The sequence below is a fragment of the Crotalus tigris genome, unplaced genomic scaffold (genome assembly GCF_016545835.1).
Source record: "Crotalus tigris isolate CLP2741 ecotype Arizona unplaced genomic scaffold, ASM1654583v1 scf7180000018394.372285, whole genome shotgun sequence".
Lineage (NCBI taxonomy): Eukaryota > Metazoa > Chordata > Lepidosauria > Squamata > Viperidae > Crotalus > Crotalus tigris.
This window is the reverse complement of record NW_024096978.1, coordinates 151,212-169,936: the sequence shown is the minus strand read 5'-3', so window position 1 is coordinate 169,936 and position 18,725 is coordinate 151,212. Positions and strand designations below refer to the sequence as shown.

Here is an 18,725-nt window from a genome sequence, read left to right as displayed (position 1 = left end):
CTCCAGTTTTGCTCTCCTCAGACGTAATTCCACAGCCTCTTCTCTGAGCTACAAAATAAAATAATTAACATTTTGGGAAGAAACTTGATAGAACACAGTCTAAATGTCTATATGCAGAAGTAGAATAAGAGCAAAACCTGTGTAGGAGCTCTGGGTTATATCCAGCCATAGATGAGTGGACTTTAAGTGGTACATCACAATCTCATGTTCTTGACTATCACACCATTCAATGAAAACCCCCCTTTTTGGGTGCCAGTTATCTTAACTCTTCAGCACTGAACTTAAACTCCAGGCAGATTCAAAAGGGAAGTTAAGGGTACCTTAAATTTTTTATAATGATTACCATTCTACAGCAGCAATCTGTTGTGCTTGGAGATGTAATTAAGACTTTACATTGTAGGCCATAGCTTTGCTTGGTAGTCTTTGCTGAAATCACTGGTTCTGCTCCTTTTTTCCCCATTAGAGAGATGGAGGAAAACACTGAACAGTTTTGAGAGAAAATTACTTAAAAGGGCGCCTGCACCTAACAGCAATCTTTATAATAGATTTAAAAGTAGCTTCAAAAGTACAGTATATTAAAAGAAGAGGAGGAATCATCTACTATTAAAGGAAATATTTTTAGAGTATTGCTGGTGCCAAAATTTGTCTTCCCGAGTTTACGTGACTTTATAGAAAGCATTTATGAGAAGAAAGGTCATTTGTGAAGAAGCATGACATATCTTTGGAGGAAAAAAAGTGAAGTTTCTCTTGAAAGAATATTGACTGACGGCCTTTCAACCGGCCTTGTGAAGAAAAGAGCATTAACCCATTGTGGTTTCCTAAGAACTAAGTTTACTATAGTCTGTTGGTGATCAGTGTATATTCCGAAGTGCACAAGAGAAAACTGCAAGCATATATTTGAAAAAATAAAATGAAAAAAATAACTAGAATTGTTATCCTAATTGCCTTCTATTCATCTACAAGTATCAATTGTCCCCTAGAATTGAAGTATATCCAAACGGAGTAAATCTATGTAAATTAATGGGTTGCATATTATTCTTGACAATTTCAATCATTTCAGTGAATATACAGGTAGCCCTTACTTAACAACTACAGTTGGCACTTCCATCATTAAGCAACACAGTTGTTAAATGAAATCTCACATAATCACACCCAACTTATGACATAGGTTCCACTATAGTTGTTAAACAAATCATCTGTGGTCATTAAGTGGGACTTCATGTGACTGCAGCTTGCAACTTACTGACAGCTTCCTCATTGACTTTGCTTATCAGAAACCAGTTGTGCAGGGGATGCTGCAGTTGTCTTAAAAGTGCATCAGTTGCCAAGAGCCTAAATTGTGATTACATGGCCATGGAAACGCTGTGACTATTGTAAGTTCAAGTACTTTTTAAAGTGCTGTTCAAATAGTCATTAATTGAGGATTACTTGTATTCTAAATATGACTAAGTCTTGATTCAATCCAAACCTGCTGTAAATATAGATTTTTAAGAGGGTAAATACAGTGTTGGACTTTCCCCCCAAAGAAGACTGTATTCCTATAATGTAACCCCACAATCCTCTTGTGGACCTTATCTTCTCACTTAAAACTTTTTAAGAATCAACAATAGCTTTTCCAACAACCCGTGGACATGCCAGAGTGAACCTTTCCAAGCAGTAGAGCCATGTGTTTTGATAAGATGGACTTAGTCCCAATTGCAATATCCAAACTGGACTTTATCTTCCACACACATGCCTCTTTATGGAAACTGGTGTTGCAGTTTCTTCTCTGTATGTATTGTTGAGGCATTTGGATATGTGAGCTTGTTTGTCTTTGTCTTTTCCATGGTTTTGTTTCTAATAGCTTTTCACCTTGTAGGGAGATGGGTGACATAAACAAACAAACAAATGGTTTAAGATCTGCAAGTAAGTGAAATAAGACGTCTAAATCCTTCAAGTAAGCAAGGGACAATTGTATGTTTCAGAAAATAATAAATGTTGGATCGTAATAAAGATAGCATCAGCAAATGGAAAGAAATGATATCATCAGAGCTGGGTGATCTTGCTGCAGTCCGGTAGCTTTTAAAGTAGGCTCTGTGAATTTAATTTGCACTGGTTGTCCCTTGGAGCCAGTTTTGTGTAGTGGTTAAAGCACCAGGCTAGACACTGGGAGACTGAGTTCTAGCCCTGCCTTGGACACAAAGCCAGCTGAGTGACCTTAGACCAGTCATTTTCTCTCAGCCCTAGAAAGGAGACAGTGGCAAACCATTTCTGAAAAACCTTGCCAAGAAAACTTGCAAAGCAGGGACTTGTCCAGGCAGTTTCTGAGAATCGGACACAATTGAACAGAAGGGGGAAAAAAACCCCGCTGTCCTTCACACAATATCCCTCACCCATAATGTTATGCGAAGTTTATAAATGTCACAATAATACGTGTGATAATAATAAACATAAAATAAGTATTTTTGAAGATAAAAGGTGGTAATACTAGAAAATGAGAAGTGACTGTTTCTACGAGGGCAATTAGGAAATAAGCCTCCGTTTGGTTATCAATGACAGACACCCGCAGATACAGAACATTAATACTACTACTACTAATAACAACAACAACAACAACAACAATAATAATAAAGTTGGAAGGGACCTTGGAGGTCATCTAGTCCAACCCCCTGCTCAGGCAGGAAACCCTATACCAATGATGGTGAATCTTTTAGACACCAAATGCCCCAAAACTGCCCCGACCCCCACCCCCGCCCACCTACAGTGTCACCTACCACCTCCACGGCCCACCGCAGCAAATCGCCCAGGCAGCCCTGCAACACCATGGTGGCCATGCCCTCTGCCTGCGCCCCGCAGCATCATCTGTGTGCAATGGGGCATGAGGGCGGAGTCTTGTCCTTGCTGCCTGGCTGCCATGTCCTTGGCTGCGCTGCTCCACGCAGGCTGCGCCTGGGGGTGACTCTCCTCTTGCGGGGCTGCTGGTGAGGAGGGCACCATGGGGGTGACGGCACATGTGCCCACAGAGAGGGCTCTGAGTGCCACCTCTGGCACGCATGTCATAGGTTCGGCACCACTGCCCTATACTATTTCAGACAAATGGCTGTCCGGTCTCTTCTTAAAAACTTCCAATGTTGGAGCATTCACAGCTTCTGGAGGCAGGTTGTTCCACTGATTAATTGTTCTGACTATCAGGAAATTTCTTCTTAGTTCTAGATTGCTTCTCTCTTTGATTAGTTTCCATCCATTGCTTCTTGTCCTGCCTTCAGGTACTTTGGAGAATAGCTTGACTCCCTCTTTTTTTGTGGCAGCCCCTGAGATATTGGAACACTGCTATCATGTCACCCCTTGTCCTTCTCTTCATTAAACTAGACATACCCAATTCTAGCAACCGTTCCTTATATGTTTTAGCCTCCAGTCCCCGAATCATCTTTGTTGCTCTTCTCTGTAATCTTTCTAGAGTCTCAACATCTTTTTTACATCGCGGTGATCAAAACTGGATGCAGTATTCCAAGTGTGGCCTTACCAAGCCATTGTAAAGTGGTATTAATACTTCACGTGATCTTGATTCTATCCCTCTGTTAATGCAGCCTAGCACTGTGTTGGCTTTTTTGGCAGCTGCAGCACACTATTGGCTCATATTTAGGTGATTATCCACTAGAACTCCGAGATCCCTCTCACAGTTACCACTGTTGAGCAAGGTACCACCTATACTATACCTGTGCATTTGGTTTTTCTTGCCTAAATGTAGAACCTTACTTTATTCATCATTGAATTTCATTTTGTTAGATAGCACCCAATGTTCAAGTCTGTCAAGATCCTTCTGTATCTTAAGCCTGTCTTCTGGAGTGTTGGCTATTCCTTAAGCCTATCTTCTGGAGTGTTGCCAGCTTGGTGTTGTCTGCAAATTTGATGAGTTCCCCATCTATCCCCTCATCCAAATAATTGATGAAGATGTTGAAAAGCACTGGGCCCAGAACAGAGCCCTGGGGCACCCCACTACACACTTCCCTCTATGTAGATGCAGTTCGATTGAGTACAGTCAGTCAGCCAGTTACGAATCAATCTGGTGGTGATGCTGTCTAACCCACATTTTTCTATCTGATCAAGTAGTAGGTTGTGGTCTACTTTATCAAATGCCTTACTGAAATCCAAATAAATTATATCCACAGCATTCCTCTGGTCCACTAATTTTGTCACCTGGTCAAAAAACATTTATTATACACATTAGAAAACTACAACATTACATTACTCTTCAATATAATCACCATTCAGATTGAAATTCCTTAGTAGTAGTCGCTCGATGCCAAATCTGGGCTATGGAGGGGTTATCAAAAACTTCCCAACGGAACTGCTTCAAAAGTGCTTGGTTGTGTCTAGTGGTGTGCGGGCAAGCATTATCGTGAACCAACACCACACCGGAAGTCAGCATGCCCCGACGCTTATTATGGATGGCTCATCTGAGTTTTCATAACATTCACAGTAGATTTCTGAATTGATGGTCAAACCACGCTCCATGAAATTCACTAACAGTACTACTTTGGCATCTTCACATTTGGCGGGATTTTCTATGGCACCACTTCCAGTGTGGTGTTGGTTTAGGATAATGCCCACATACCGCTAGACGCACCCAAGAACTTTTGAAGCAATTCCGTTGAGATGTTTTTGATCACGTCCCCCATAGCCCAGATTTGGCGCCAAGAGACTATTGCTAAGGAATTTCAAACTTCGTAAGACGTTATGACAGGTGCCTCAATTTGAATGGCAATTATGTCAAAAAGTAATGTAATGTTGTAGTTTTCTAATGCGTATAATAAAAGTTCTGTATCTGCGAGTGTCTGTCATTGATAACCAAATGGAGATTTATTTCCGAATTGCCCTCGTATTATGCCAACATAAGCCTCCCTAGATGGTGAATCAATATTTTGTCTCCTGCGGTATGATATAGATCTTCTGACCAAATAGTATGGCATTGCAAGCATCATTCAGATTGCAGTGGTTCTTATACACCTAAAAATAATAATGAAAAAAGACTGAGGTGGGGGAGGGTAAGTAGCAAGACAAAAAAATTATTGGGATGACTGAACTGAAGAATTGGATGTGAAAAGCTATGAACAGGAAAAACACTGCAGTTAACAAGAGGATTGGTATTATGCTGGCAGATCAGAGTTGCTTTATTTTTTAAGTGCTGCAAAAACAAAGGAGCTATGGCCTTCACTGAAATAGCCATAAGAAACCTCCTCTTTCACTTCTACCTGTAAATTAACTATGAATGATAGCAAAGAATTGTAGGGTGTGTGGTGAGGGGGGAGAGAATTTGTTAGATTTGAGATCATTAAGATTCAGAAGGGGCTCCTGGCTCCAGAATGATGATGGTGTTGGTTTAAGTTGAAGAAGGACAGTACAATTTGGTGAATTTTGCAGGCTTTTAAATGTCAAATGCTCCTGTTGAATAACAGAAAGATCAAAATGAATCAAACCCAATGTGAGCAGATTTCTTTCAAACGCTTACATTTCAAAATAGTTTCTAAGCAGATACTCGCACAAAGGAACCAACAAAATTAAATCCTAACTCAGTGTGACATTTTGAGTGGAAAGAATATCTGTGTTCCATGAAACTCCCTTAGGCTCAGATTCAGAAGGTCTCAAGACAAACCTTACATTCTGATCTTATTTCTTCTGCAATCCTAGAGACCAGAATAAATATTTCTTACCCTTGTAAACTTTTCGTGTCTTCCTTATATGATAATTTAATGTGTTTATCAGCCCTTCTGCCACTCAGAAAACCTATTATGAATATCAGACATCATTATAATTCTACAACTAAATTAGATTATATTTTGCCCTCTGTGGGTTGCCTCATACCGTACCCTGCACCATCTTACAAGAATGGCTATGGAAGAGAACAAGTTCATAATGCATTCCCTTACAGTCTTTTTAACATATTATCCATCAGAGAAAAGAGGGGCTTTGGAGTTGGCAGGTTTAGGGGCATCCTTAAAATAGCATTAAAGCAGGAGCATTTTTTGCAGTTGTTTTGAAGAGTATAGGCTGCACTTGGTCCACCATTACTTGAAAGGGAGGTTGAACCCAGTAAGAACTTCTTTGAATCAAGTAAGAGAAAAGGTTCTGCTAGGATCCTCCTAGGTGACCTCGGGTAGTTTCTTGTTGAAACTACTCTGGCTGGCAAGAATAGTTTGACAATATCAGTTGCAACAATTAAGACACCCTCCTGTCCTTGAGAGATTCCAGAGTAAGTGACTGGGGGTACTTTTCAGGCTTGGCCTGGAGATGAAGGGTCTTGGATTATTAGCTGAACTTTGAGCCTCTGTATTCCTCATTCTCTTTCTTCCCGATACAAACTATCAGAAATACGAAGTATTTGTGTAATACAGTATGAAACCCTAGCGCGAAGTCAAAACTGAATTCTGTTAACCACTTGTTGAAAAAAAATGGAAAATAAAGATGTGGGAAGATGCTGCCTACTTTTGTCATCTTCCTTCTCCCCCCCCCCTCCCAAGGTTCTTTTAACATTGAGCAGCTAAGGTCCTATTCTTATTTTTGTTTGACCTATTTTGCATCCACAGCTCTTCCAAGGATTCAGGCCACCCAATCTGGAAGTCTCTGCTTTGTTTAAAAGTCTTTTTTTTTAATTTTCTGCTGCAGGACTTTTAAAAAAGGAGAGCAGAAACTGCTGACACTATTCCTGTCAGGACTAGGAATAATAAATTTGTAAGGTGCTTCCACAATACTCAGCTGGTTGACTAAGGCTGAATCGGCAGTATTCCCTGGCACTTTAAATAAAGCTCTTAGCTTTAGTATGTCAATTCGTTTCTATTTTTGTTCAGGGTATTATTTGGGAAACTAGGCCAGTTATTTAGTCAGAATTATTTGCTCTGTGGAACTTTCTTTCCTTGAAGTGATGTTGTTCCTTTGCTCCTTTGCAGAGTATTTCGGTTATGTTTTACTTGAATGGGACAGGCGGTGTTTGGCAAATCCTATTGGTTTCAATAGGATTTGATAGAGTTAGACTTTTAGATGATGAAATTTAAGAGCTATTGTCTTATTTCTCAGAATTGACAGGATAGAGTGGGAAGCCAGGGGTCAGTTTTCTTCCAGCCTGTTGTTCTGGCAAGAAACAAGATCAGCCACATAGGAATTGAGAAATGACAACAACCATTACCCATGTGAGAATGTCAAACCTGGATAGATCAGACTAAAGCCAATCAAATACCTGGGAAGCCCACAAGCGAGGCATCGGGTAGTAATATCTTCTCATTTCTCCCAACAATTATGAACATACCAGTATAACCAGTTTGGTCTAGTGGTTAAAGCACCAGACTAGAAACCAGGAGACTGTAGGTTCAAGAACCATCTTAGCCATAAAAGCCAGCTGGGTGATGTTGGGCCAGTCACTCGCTCTCAGCCCAGTTCAGCTGCCCTACTGTATATTAAGACTAGTGTCAATGGTTGATTTCCCTGTCTATATGTGATGCTGTATAAGAAGATAAAGGTCTTTACCCATCTCTGTTCTGATGGTAGCCCCAGATTGCGTTCTTTAAGGGCAAAAGATGATCAATCTTGTTGCTGCAATGCAATAAAAATAGGCTTTGGGACAGTGTTTTTCATATCAGTATATTTTCTTCCCATCTCAAGGATAGGAGAAACTACATTACTGTTGCTCTGTGGATAAACTCTATCCATAGCCTTCTGAGAATTACTTCACCAGAAATAATCACTATTTTGAAAAGAATGAGTGGAATTATTTTATCCATTAACCTTGAATTGAAGTTTAAGTGTTACTTCACACTGCAGACTCAAGTGATATGTGGAAAGGGGAACTGAAGCATCCAGTGGTAGGCAGTTAGGTGAGTCAAAATGGAAAGTGGGTGAGTTTTATGTTCTGACCCTCAGTATTATCCAGATTATCATAGCTGCACATAATATTTGACTTAATGTTATTAAATTAAATATCAAATACGTTATGTTGCTGTAGTAGCCATCTACCTTGACTTTCTGCTGGATGGGGGTGTCATCTATTTGTACTTGTATTCTATGTACAGTAATTTTGTATTTTGTTAATGTGTAAAAAATGAATTGTTACCCACCCACCCCGCCCAAATTTATGTTTATGTAGTGCTGGAATTCTCTATGTGTCTGCAAATATCGATCTTGGTACTTCTGTGCATATCTTCTGTGCATTATGTAGTTTTTTAAAAAAAAGATTTTTAAAACATAGACAAATATAAAGTGTGAAACTGATGTATATAATAAACAAAAGGGTTAGCTTCAGGTATCATTCTTATTTCAGGAGAATGTTTTTGGATCACATAATTGTTAATAAAAACAGTGTGTCATTGAAGATCAAAATTATATTTCCTTTTCAAAAAAAATGTTGAAGATGAGTTGGGATAGAAGCGAATAAGAAGATGAAGTGATAGTTATCAATTGATCTGGCTAATAATAAATAAATGTTTTGTGCCTGACTCTTTCACCATGTTGACTGTTTTGTAGGTAGACAAATTCCTATTTTTGGGAAGTGCCTATGATAGCTTTTGAAATCTTTCAAGATCAGTTGGTTTTTGGTTTTTGTTTCTTGGAGTTTTTTTTTATACCTCATGACTTTTTTCTCCTAATCCTGATATAAAATTTATGGCTAGATTATGGTAGTGATGATGATAATGATGATTTCTCTGGCATGTGAGACAGAACCAATTTGGCGTAGTGGTTCAGTGCTGTCCTAGAAAGCAGAAGTCTATGAGTTCTAGTGGTCCCTTTGGGCCAGTCATTCGATCTCAGACCAACCTATATCCAGAGTTGGTGTTATGAGGAAAATATGCACTTTTAACCAAAATACCATGAAAATTGGCATTCAGCTTATCCATTGGTGTATTGTTCATGGTATTTTGGTTAAAATTTTGAGGGACAGCTTATCCCTGAAGGCCGGTGTGGTAGCTCAGCGGTTAGGGCGCTGAGCTTGTTAGTTGAAAAGCTGGAAACCCAAGTTTGAAGCCTGAGCGCCACGTGGTGGGGTGAGCTCCCATCCTCTCTCCAGCTCCTGCCAACCTAGCAGTTTGAAAGCATGCAAATGCGAGTGTATAAATAGGTACCACTTGGGTGAGAAGGTAACAGTGCCCCATGATGTTATGCTGGCCACACGACTACAGAAATGTCTTCAGATGGTGCTGGCTCAATGGCCTTGAAAGAGAGATGAGCACTGTCCCATAGAATCGGCAACAACTAGCAGAGTAAAATCCTTAGGACTCCTTTACCTTTACTTTGCTTATCCATGAATGGTATACGGGTATACCATTATATTATATATGAGGGTATACAGTATATTTCATATGAGTTGAAGAATTTGGATATGTCTTAAAGTATGAGAACTGTAATTTCTTAGAATATGTAAAATTTTATCTTGAAGCTATATACTATATACAGTATATTATGTATCTATATAGTCAGAGATTCAAATCACACATGAAAACCCTGGGTGCAGTTTTGAGAAACCTCCAGAATTGTTAACTAATTTAATTTGACAGAAGGCAAAATCAATTAAGAATGCCTATATATATCAAATGAGAACAGAAAAGAAATCAATTTAATTATGTGCTTTTGCCTAACAAACTATTTTTGGAGAATGCACTGAAATGCACTCCAAAACTAAGTAGGGTCCTCATCTAGAAAAACCTGACCACCCCTGCTCTGTTTTAGGTTAGAAATTATTCAACAACAAAGAGCAAACAAACTACCTTCCATTATCTATCGATCAAGTACCTGCTGATTGTTGCCTATCATGAGACTTTTTCACATACAGAGCAGATATAAAGCATCCATTGACTAGGTTGCTCATATTCAGTATAAACATCCCTCCTGAACTATCTGCACTTTTAAAGATAAAAGAGATAAAGGAGAACTGAAGAGTATGAATTGAATTGAAGAGTATCTTTTATTGAACCATGTCTGTTTCTCCTCTTCTTTTTCGTGCTCTCTCTCCCACAGCATCCTCTTTGCAGACATTGAGGGTTTTACCAGTCTCGCTTCCCAGTGTACTGCTCAGGAGTTGGTCATGACACTGAATGAACTCTTTGCCAGATTTGATAAGCTTGCTGCTGTAAGTAGGGTTCATTCTTTGCTTCCTCAATTATGGTGGTATCATATTTTGGTCTATTGCAAATTGTCCATTGTCTTCACAGGCAGCCTGTCAACATCCTGGATCATGAAATAAAAGTGCATTTCTCCCCTTCTGTTTTGCAGGAGAATCACTGTTTACGTATAAAAATCTTAGGTGATTGCTATTACTGTGTATCTGGATTACCTGAGGCGAGAGCAGACCATGCACACTGTTGTGTTGAAATGGGAATGGATATGATAGAAGCCATTTCGTAAGTATACACTTCCCACGGTGGAGTAATGACCATATATCAAATGAATATGCCAAATGCTTTAAAACTATAGTTTCTGAAATTCCCAGTCAGTAGTGCCAATGCCCGATAGTAATTCTAGGTGTTGTAGCCCACCACATGATAAGGCATCAGATTGGAGAGGTTAGGTATAGACTGATCTTTAATGACATCCTCAACTGGAATGCTAATTCAGTAATAATGCAAATGTATGTTGGCACCATTTTTCATAATGTTGCATAGTGATGTGATGTAGCAATTAAAGGGACGGATTGACACTGTTGAAACTTCGTTTTAAACATGGCGCTTAGTGGATAATTTGGAGCTCAATCTGGCCTACCTCCAAAGGTTATTATAATGAAAAAAAAAAATAAGGAGTGACTGCTTATGGGTTCCTTAGAAGAAAGGCAAGATATAAATGTAAAAAATAAATCCTAATATCAGTAATAATCATGAACTTGCCTCATTTCCCTTTCTTCAAAATGTTACATTGATGACAACTTTGTCAATAGAAGCTTCCATCTTGAAGTGGTATTAGTCAGAGGCCAGTCTGAATCTGGATGACACTAAGATTAAAACATTCCACATCAATGTCCACATTTCCCCTGTACAGGAAAACGTATGACACAATTAAGCCCAAAATGTCAGTTGGATTTTATGGCCTATTTTGCCACAGTTGTTAAGCGAATCACTGCAATTTTTAAATGAATCATGCAATCGCGATTGCCCCATTGACTTTGCTTGTCAGAAGCCAGCTGAGAAGGTTAAACATGGTAATCATTTAAAGCAGAGGTCCCCAACCTTTTGGGCACCAGGGACCAGTTCCGTGGAAAGAGGTTTTTCCGTGGACTGGAGGGCGCATGGTTTTGTGTGCTGCCTACATCTCTCAGATGGGGTTTTGCTTGTTTGTGCAGCCCAGTTGCTGGCATGCTGTGGCCCGGTACTGGTCCACAGACCAGAGGTTGGGGACCCCTGGTTTAAAGAGCTGTGGTGGCACAGTGGTTAGAATGCAGTATTGCAGGCTAGTTCTGCTGACTGTGGGCTGCCAGTAGTTCGGCAGTTCGATTCTCACTGGCTCAAGGTTGACTCAGCCTTCCATCCTTCCGAGTTTGGTAAACTGAGGAGCAAGATTGTTGGGGGCAATACGCTGACTCTGTAAACCGCTTAGAGAGGGCTGTAAAAGCACTGTGAAGCAGTATATAATTCTAAGTGCTAGAAGTGCTACTGCTATAGTCAATGACTCTGGGACAGTGCAAACATCATAAATATATGCCAGTTGCCAAGCACCCAAATTTTGACCATATGACTATGTGGATGCTTCAATGGTCGTAAGTGTGAAAACCATGCCTAAGTTTGCAGTGCCATTGTAACTTCAGTCACTAAACAAATGGTTGTAAGTCAAGAGCTATCAGTACTCTGATACATAGCTAAAATTGAACCAGCTTGAGCTTTGAGGGTTTTGCTAAGCTGATAACTTGCTTCACTTAGCACAAACCATGCTAATTCAACATTTCCTGGCCTCTGTATGAACACAGTGTTAGAGAAGCTTCAGATAGGCTGGCTTCCATGTAAACACTTCTACAATAAGAGGCTACTCCTACCCCAGTTTAATTCCCTCAAGGCTAGATTGATCCCAGGTTATGCTGAATCTCAAAAAGCATATGTGTGTATGTTTGTGCGACGCACAGACACATATAAAAAGTCTGGAAGTTGCAATGCCATCACCTGGGGAAGACACTAGAGTTGTTTTGACCTATTAAGCTCTTGGATACCAAAAGGTACCTTAACATTAATGTAATGCAAGCATTTGATTGATTGCTTATTTCCATTAATTTTAATAGAAAGTAGAGGCACCCTGCTTTTTCTAAGTTGCACCTATTATTATTTCAGGGTACCTTATAGATTTCTGTGAAGGCAGGGTAAAGAATTTAAGAATTTTCTAAATTCTTACACTTTTATCAACTAATTGCTGAAAGTTTGCAAGGCAAAAAAGCTATGCAAATTTATCAGAAGAGCTTCCTAAATGGTCCAGCAATTATAATGCCTGCCAACTCAGCTTTTTAATCTTTACTACTTTCATTTGTCTGAGAAGCATTCTCTCTTCATCAGGGAAGACGAGGAGGTAGTGAGAACAGAAAGTCTCTCACTCCAGTTTTAGAAGTGAGGTAAAGATTGTTAAATAATTTTCATCCCACATAAAGCAGGAACCAGGTTTTTGAAAGCTGACAAGGGACGATTTGTAAACAGAGAATGGAGTATTCCTCCACACCTATTTCCAACTCTTGTTGTAAACATAGTGCAAGTCTTTGCAAATGCCACATACTCTACTAACAACCTCACTAAACTCCTTTGGATTGTGTGGCAGGTCAAAATACTGTCTTAAGGCCAGACCTGATCAGAGGCCTTTATTACAATTTCTAACTATATAGAAGGCATCTTATTTACTTTATCAATTCATGCTGTTTTTTTTTTAAAAAACAAACAAACAAACAAACAAGCAGCAATCCACAGGGGACATAATTGGGCTCTGGGGGATGGAGGCAGCGTTGTGACACAAGCCCTGCCTCTTTTCTATATATATCATGACATCACATACACATCAAGGGAACAGAACTTTGGATGAGATGTTAGAATATTACATTCTCACAAGAAAAAAAGATCAAATTTATTTTTTTTATCCAATCAAATGAAATTGACTGCTGAAAAGTAACCAGGTTTCCGCTATGATTAATACCAAGAACTTTTCCAGGATCATATGGGTGCTCATTAGTAACACTGAAGCTGAGCCTATAGTTATAAATAGTTAATATCATTTTTATTCCAGTACTTGATTGTGGTTAACAAGTATGCTTCTTGGCATTATTTAAAACTAGAAAATTAAAACCCTAATCATAAGAGAGCTGTACTTGAACATAATTTTTACTCCCATAAAGAAATGCTCATTAATTTATTAATATATTTAAAATATTTAAGTGGAAAGGAGGCATGTCTCTCATAATATATCAATTTTGGTATAAAGTTAATTTTACAATATTAATACTTTCCCACAAACATTAGATATTTATCCATCTTTTAATATCGTCATTCATCTGAGTAATACTATTGAAATATTCTTATGGCTTAAACAGAATATTTTCCAGGGGACAATAATTTCCATATATATAATAGATCCTGGAAAATAAACATCTATTTGCTCAGAAACGTCTTGCTGACTGGGATAATATTTCATTTATTCCAAATTACTATTTACCCAGAATAATAATTTCAGATTGAAGTAAAAGTTTTCTTAATCATCATTGAAAAAAATATCATCTGCATATAATATCTTAAATTTAAATTTAGACTCCCTGGATTTCACCAGTTTGTTTTATTAGGCATGCCAAGAGTTCCAGCTTCAAATTAAAATTAGAGGAAATAAAGGACATATTTGATATATTTTAATTACTAGCCAGATGTACCCATTAGTAATTACATAAACAGATGAATTATAATAATACATTGTAATTCACATCTAAATTTGAACCAAAAATTAGATTTGAATCAAATCAAAACTCTTCTGCATAGAGTGAGGCCAACCCAACTGGTTCTTGTTTATTAGCATGCAAAGCTATTACAGAAACCTCAAGTCTTGTATTGACTGAGGCACAATGCTTTTTCATGAGACTGACTTAGGATGAAATGTTAGAGGATGAAATGTTAGAGGGAATACCTTCTGTAATCTTCTTGCCAATATAATTCTACAAATCTGAGTGTCAAACATTTGACAGAGACTCTAAATGTACAGCAGATCTTTGCCACCTTTCAAAATTACAGTGACGTAAACATAATAGTATGTACAATACCAGGTATATCTTTAGTTTCATAAAATGTTTGAAATATTTCCAAAGGTATAACTTTCTCCATATAATTTTGATATCACTCTATTGTTTTCTATGGGACCCAAGACCCTTCCAGATTTCCTGTAGTATTTAAATAACCTGGCAACATATTTGATATTTCTTGAAGATTTGTTGCATTAAAAAAAATCTGCTCATTAGCTGCATCTACAAAGCAAACTTTTAATAACGTTCAAGAAGTTAAATGGGATTAATTTGCTATAATTGCTGTAAATTGTTTCCAAAGAATTCCTTCTTAAGGGTATTATTTTACTTAGTTGCATATGTTTCAAACAATTGATCAATAATTACTTTCCCTGATTTTTCTACTTATTTCTAGTACATTTATTTTCATTCATGCAAAAGGTCTGTAATAAATTAATAATAACAAAAATAAAAATATTCTATGCTCATGCAAATATAGCAAATAAGCAAGGATCCATAGATTTCCTTTTTACATCCACGTCTTGGGGGCTGCGAGTAGCATAGCAGAAGACAGTGTATAGCAGTGATTGGCTGGCAACCACTAGGTCATTAAGAAATCATCTGCAAAATTATATAATTCCACTGTTCTGTTAATGATGCAGTAATGAATAATGATCCTCTGTCCAAGGCATGAAGCTAACAATTAAGCCAGCAGTCACTAGAGTGTGTTTCTATCTTTCAAATTGTGCAGTTGTGAAAGGGAAGGATTAAGCTGTGTTTGAGGGATCTACTGTAAATTCTTGTTTTATATGTTTGTCTTTTCATCTTCTCTATGAACTTAGAACAGTGTTTCTCAACCTTGACAATTTTAAGGCATGTGGATTTCAACTCCCAGAATTCCACAGCCAGCATTGCTGGCTGTGGAATTCTGGGAGTTGAAGTCCACATGCCTTAAAATTGTCAAGGTTGAGAAACACTGACTTAGAAGGACAAAGAGGGGTCCCATCAGTTCCTTTAATTCTACCGTTGCACGGACTTGTGCATTTTTGTAATGCATTTGCAGAGATAACTGATGGATTGTTAGAATCTGAGGAAGCTGGTGTTATCCTCTAATGTCCCCATTATGTTTCAAATAGTCATGGTCACCAAGAGAACTGATCTTTATTGAATTTGTATGAAGTTCTGAGTTCGCTATATTAGCCACTATATTGCACCAAATCCTTATGTAAGAAATGTTTAAGGCATGATCACAGAATCTTTTTGAAGTTAAGGATTTTTTTCAAGTTTTTTTTCCAGTGGGAGGTGCCTTTTAAAAAAATAGTCTTAAAATATGTGTGTGCCTCTGTGTCTGTGTATCTGACAAAGTGAGCTTACTGAGAGAGAGAAAATTCTTTATTGGCCAAGTGTGGTTGGACACACAAGGAATTTGTCTCTGGTGCATAAGCTCTCAGTGTACATACAAGTAATAGTGATAAATCATGACCATAAAACATAAAATGCATTCATCATAAATCATAAAATAGCTCACCTTAATAAAATGTGTTAGTTGGAAACTTAAGTGCTGCCAGATTCCTCTTGATTTTATGCATATAGACTACTAGAGATTTAAAGCACATATTTTTCTATGGGAAAATCTGTAGCCAAAAATCATTCACATTTTGGTTGCACAGTTTGGGGGTCTTCTAGGAGTAAAAAAAAAAAGAGAGAGAGAGAGAGCATCATATGCTTCCTGAGGGCTAGAAGTTTTCCATTTGTGATTTAACATTACAGTAGTCTCCATATCTTCTCTATCAAACTTCCTGATAGTTAGAACAATTAACCAGTGGAACAACCTGCCTCCAAAAGCAGTGAATGCTCTAACGCTGGAAGTTTTTAAGAAGAAACTGGACAGTCATTGGTCTGAAATGGTATAGGGTTTCCTACCTGAGCAGGGGGTTGGACTAGATGACCTCCAAGGCCTCTTCCAACTTTATTTATGGTCACAAAGTTGTATACTTGATTTGATAAAGAATCTTCCCTATGAGATCTGTTTTTGTTCTTTAAAAAGGACTGCTACACCCTCAACTGTATCACAATACTAATCCTGGCCAATACAATACGCAGCGATAGCAACATTTTCAACTGATCATTTAAGGTCTTCCAAGGGCAAATCTTAACAGATTTCTCTCTAATCCTGAGATATAATCTGCTTTCAAATTGTTATGTTCCTCCTAATAAACGTTTGTTCTCAAAATCAAAATTCCACAAAGGCTACTTTTGGGAGCAACCTTATAAACTTTTTAAAACTGGACCCTGTTGGAACAACTAAAGTAGAAATAACTGCTGGTTGACTATAACAGAACTCCAGATATATCACTCTGAAGCAGTTGTTTCACATATGTATTGTGTTTCGTCTGTGGGAAGTTTGATGATGGGATTGTGAGAACAAATAGGGTTCTTTCTATAATCACTTTCCTTCTGTCTTTGCAACATGGCTATTAAAGTTCATTAGAATAAGCAAGTTATGTCTAGGTTTGAAATGGAAACCAGAGGTTAGTGTGTATGCTTTTTGCTTTGTCTTTGCCACTTCTGTGAAATATGGGCTCTTCCAACTGAAAGCAAACTGACTTCATCATCTGAGAACACCTCCACCCCACTTGTCTAGCTACCTTGCGTCCTATTTTTTTCTGTCTGATTTTGAATTGCAGTCTTTAAGCATATTTAGGCAAAATTGCTTATTATAAATGCTTACATTCCTTTAGTTTGTTTGTGTAGGAGTGGGCTTATTTATCTCTGCATCTTTCCTCAGATTAGTACGAGAAGTGACGGGCGTCAATGTGAATATGCGAGTTGGAATCCACAGTGGGAGAGTTCACTGCGGAGTCTTGGGCCTCAGGAAATGGCAGTTTGATGTGTGGTCAAATGATGTCACGTTAGCCAATCACATGGAAGCTGGTGGCAAAGCAGGGTAAGAGCTCTTGGTCAGAATGCAGATCAGTGCAAATATTTCCATCTGCCCATGAATCAGAGAGGAGCATTTGGCTGTATACAAATAGTATAAGTCCGCTCAGAAGAATTGCTAGAGCCACAATAATACTTTCACATGTTGTTCTCATTTCTAAATCTTCTGCTTACTAAATTAAGGAGACTGAAACAGTTTCTCAGAGTTGCCCTTTATAAACTAACAATTTGGGCAGTTCTTTTGATTGGACCAATACGACATGGAACATAAGGTTTGTACTATGTTTTCACATTAAAATATCCATCTTACCAAAGAGAGACAAAATTGGCTCAAAACTCAAAAGACTTACAAGAATACTAAGAAGCTATCTATCAATCGCAAGAGAAGTACCTTTTGGTATGGAAAAGATGGATAAATTTTATACAATATAAGTATGATATAAAAAAATATTATTTAGCTTTTGAATAATTTATATTTAAAGTTTAAGATATTGTTTAGATATTTTTTCTTTTTTTTCTTCTTTTTCTTGTTTCTTTTCTCTTTCTCTTTCTGTTTTTTAAATACTGGTGTTAAAATATTTTATGATTTGTTTAATTATTGTAACCAAATTTATATATGGTTTATTTGTGTTTAAAATTTTTTCTTTTAAATTTTAACTAAGCCTGTATTCAGCTCTGGGAAGGTTGGGGGAGGGTTGGGGCGGGTTGGGAGGGTTTGGGGAAGGGAACTTTTTTGTAAAATTTTAAAAATTTTCAATAAAAAAAAAATTCAGTTAAGTTTTGTCTTTAAAGACTTTTCAAAAAGAAAAGAAATGGGTTCACCTTTTCTGTCAAAATCTGAAGGGAACTATAGGCAGACCGCTCCCAGAAATACTACTAGAATTGAACCAAAAAGATGCAGCTTCAAGGTTTCATAGATATATCATCCATATAGTAAAGCTGATGGATGGTTTAGGCAAAATTTCTATAACCTGGCAGCTGCTGAATGTATTGGATTACAACTATGTAAAAATTGTATTATCTAAGAATTATTCAAACTTAAGTCCAGGACCTCTGGAAGAGACCTCGTAGAGAAGGCGAGTTTACGACTTTCTTGAGAGGATAGCAGAAAATGTTACGAATGGCATTCAACCATTGATTTACTATATATAATTTACACTGACATGTATTGGTGAAAATACAAAAAGTTGAGCTGGTGAAATTCTCCATAAAGAAGAATTTACCAACATAAATAGGTAATGTAACTTTAATGTTTTCTTTTAAATTGCCCATATTAGGAGTTTTGCCCTGTACAGTGGGAAAAAAAATATATCATGGAAAAAATGTAGTTGCAGAGTAGGAATGCAGTGCAATCTTATCCATTCTAAAATGTTTACTACTTGATTCTTTTTACTAATAAGCGGATATTACAATTTGATTGTCTTTTGTCTACAATCAAGACGAATCCACATAACAAAAGCTACGCTAAACTACCTGAATGGCGATTATGAAGTGGAGCCGGGCTTTGGAGGGGAACGCAATGCTTACCTCAAGGAGCATAGTATAGAGACTTTCCTCATTGTCCAATGCAGCCAAAAACGGGTAAGAACCAAATAGGATTGAAATA

At 37.8% G+C, this 18,725-nt stretch overlaps 1 protein-coding gene across 1 annotated transcript in view; it reads left to right on the top strand.

Annotated features, from left to right (window-relative positions):
* ADCY5 (adenylate cyclase 5) overlaps positions 1-18,725 on the top strand; it is a 233,614-nt gene that overhangs the window by 152,433 nt on the left and 62,456 nt on the right. The window contains exons 4-7 of the mRNA XM_039351971.1: positions 9,979-10,090; positions 10,234-10,361; positions 16,968-17,126; positions 18,559-18,700. Coding sequence (XP_039207905.1) covers positions 9,979-10,090; positions 10,234-10,361; positions 16,968-17,126; positions 18,559-18,700 — 541 coding nt within the window. The remainder of the gene's footprint in view (positions 1-9,978; positions 10,091-10,233; positions 10,362-16,967; positions 17,127-18,558; positions 18,701-18,725) is intronic.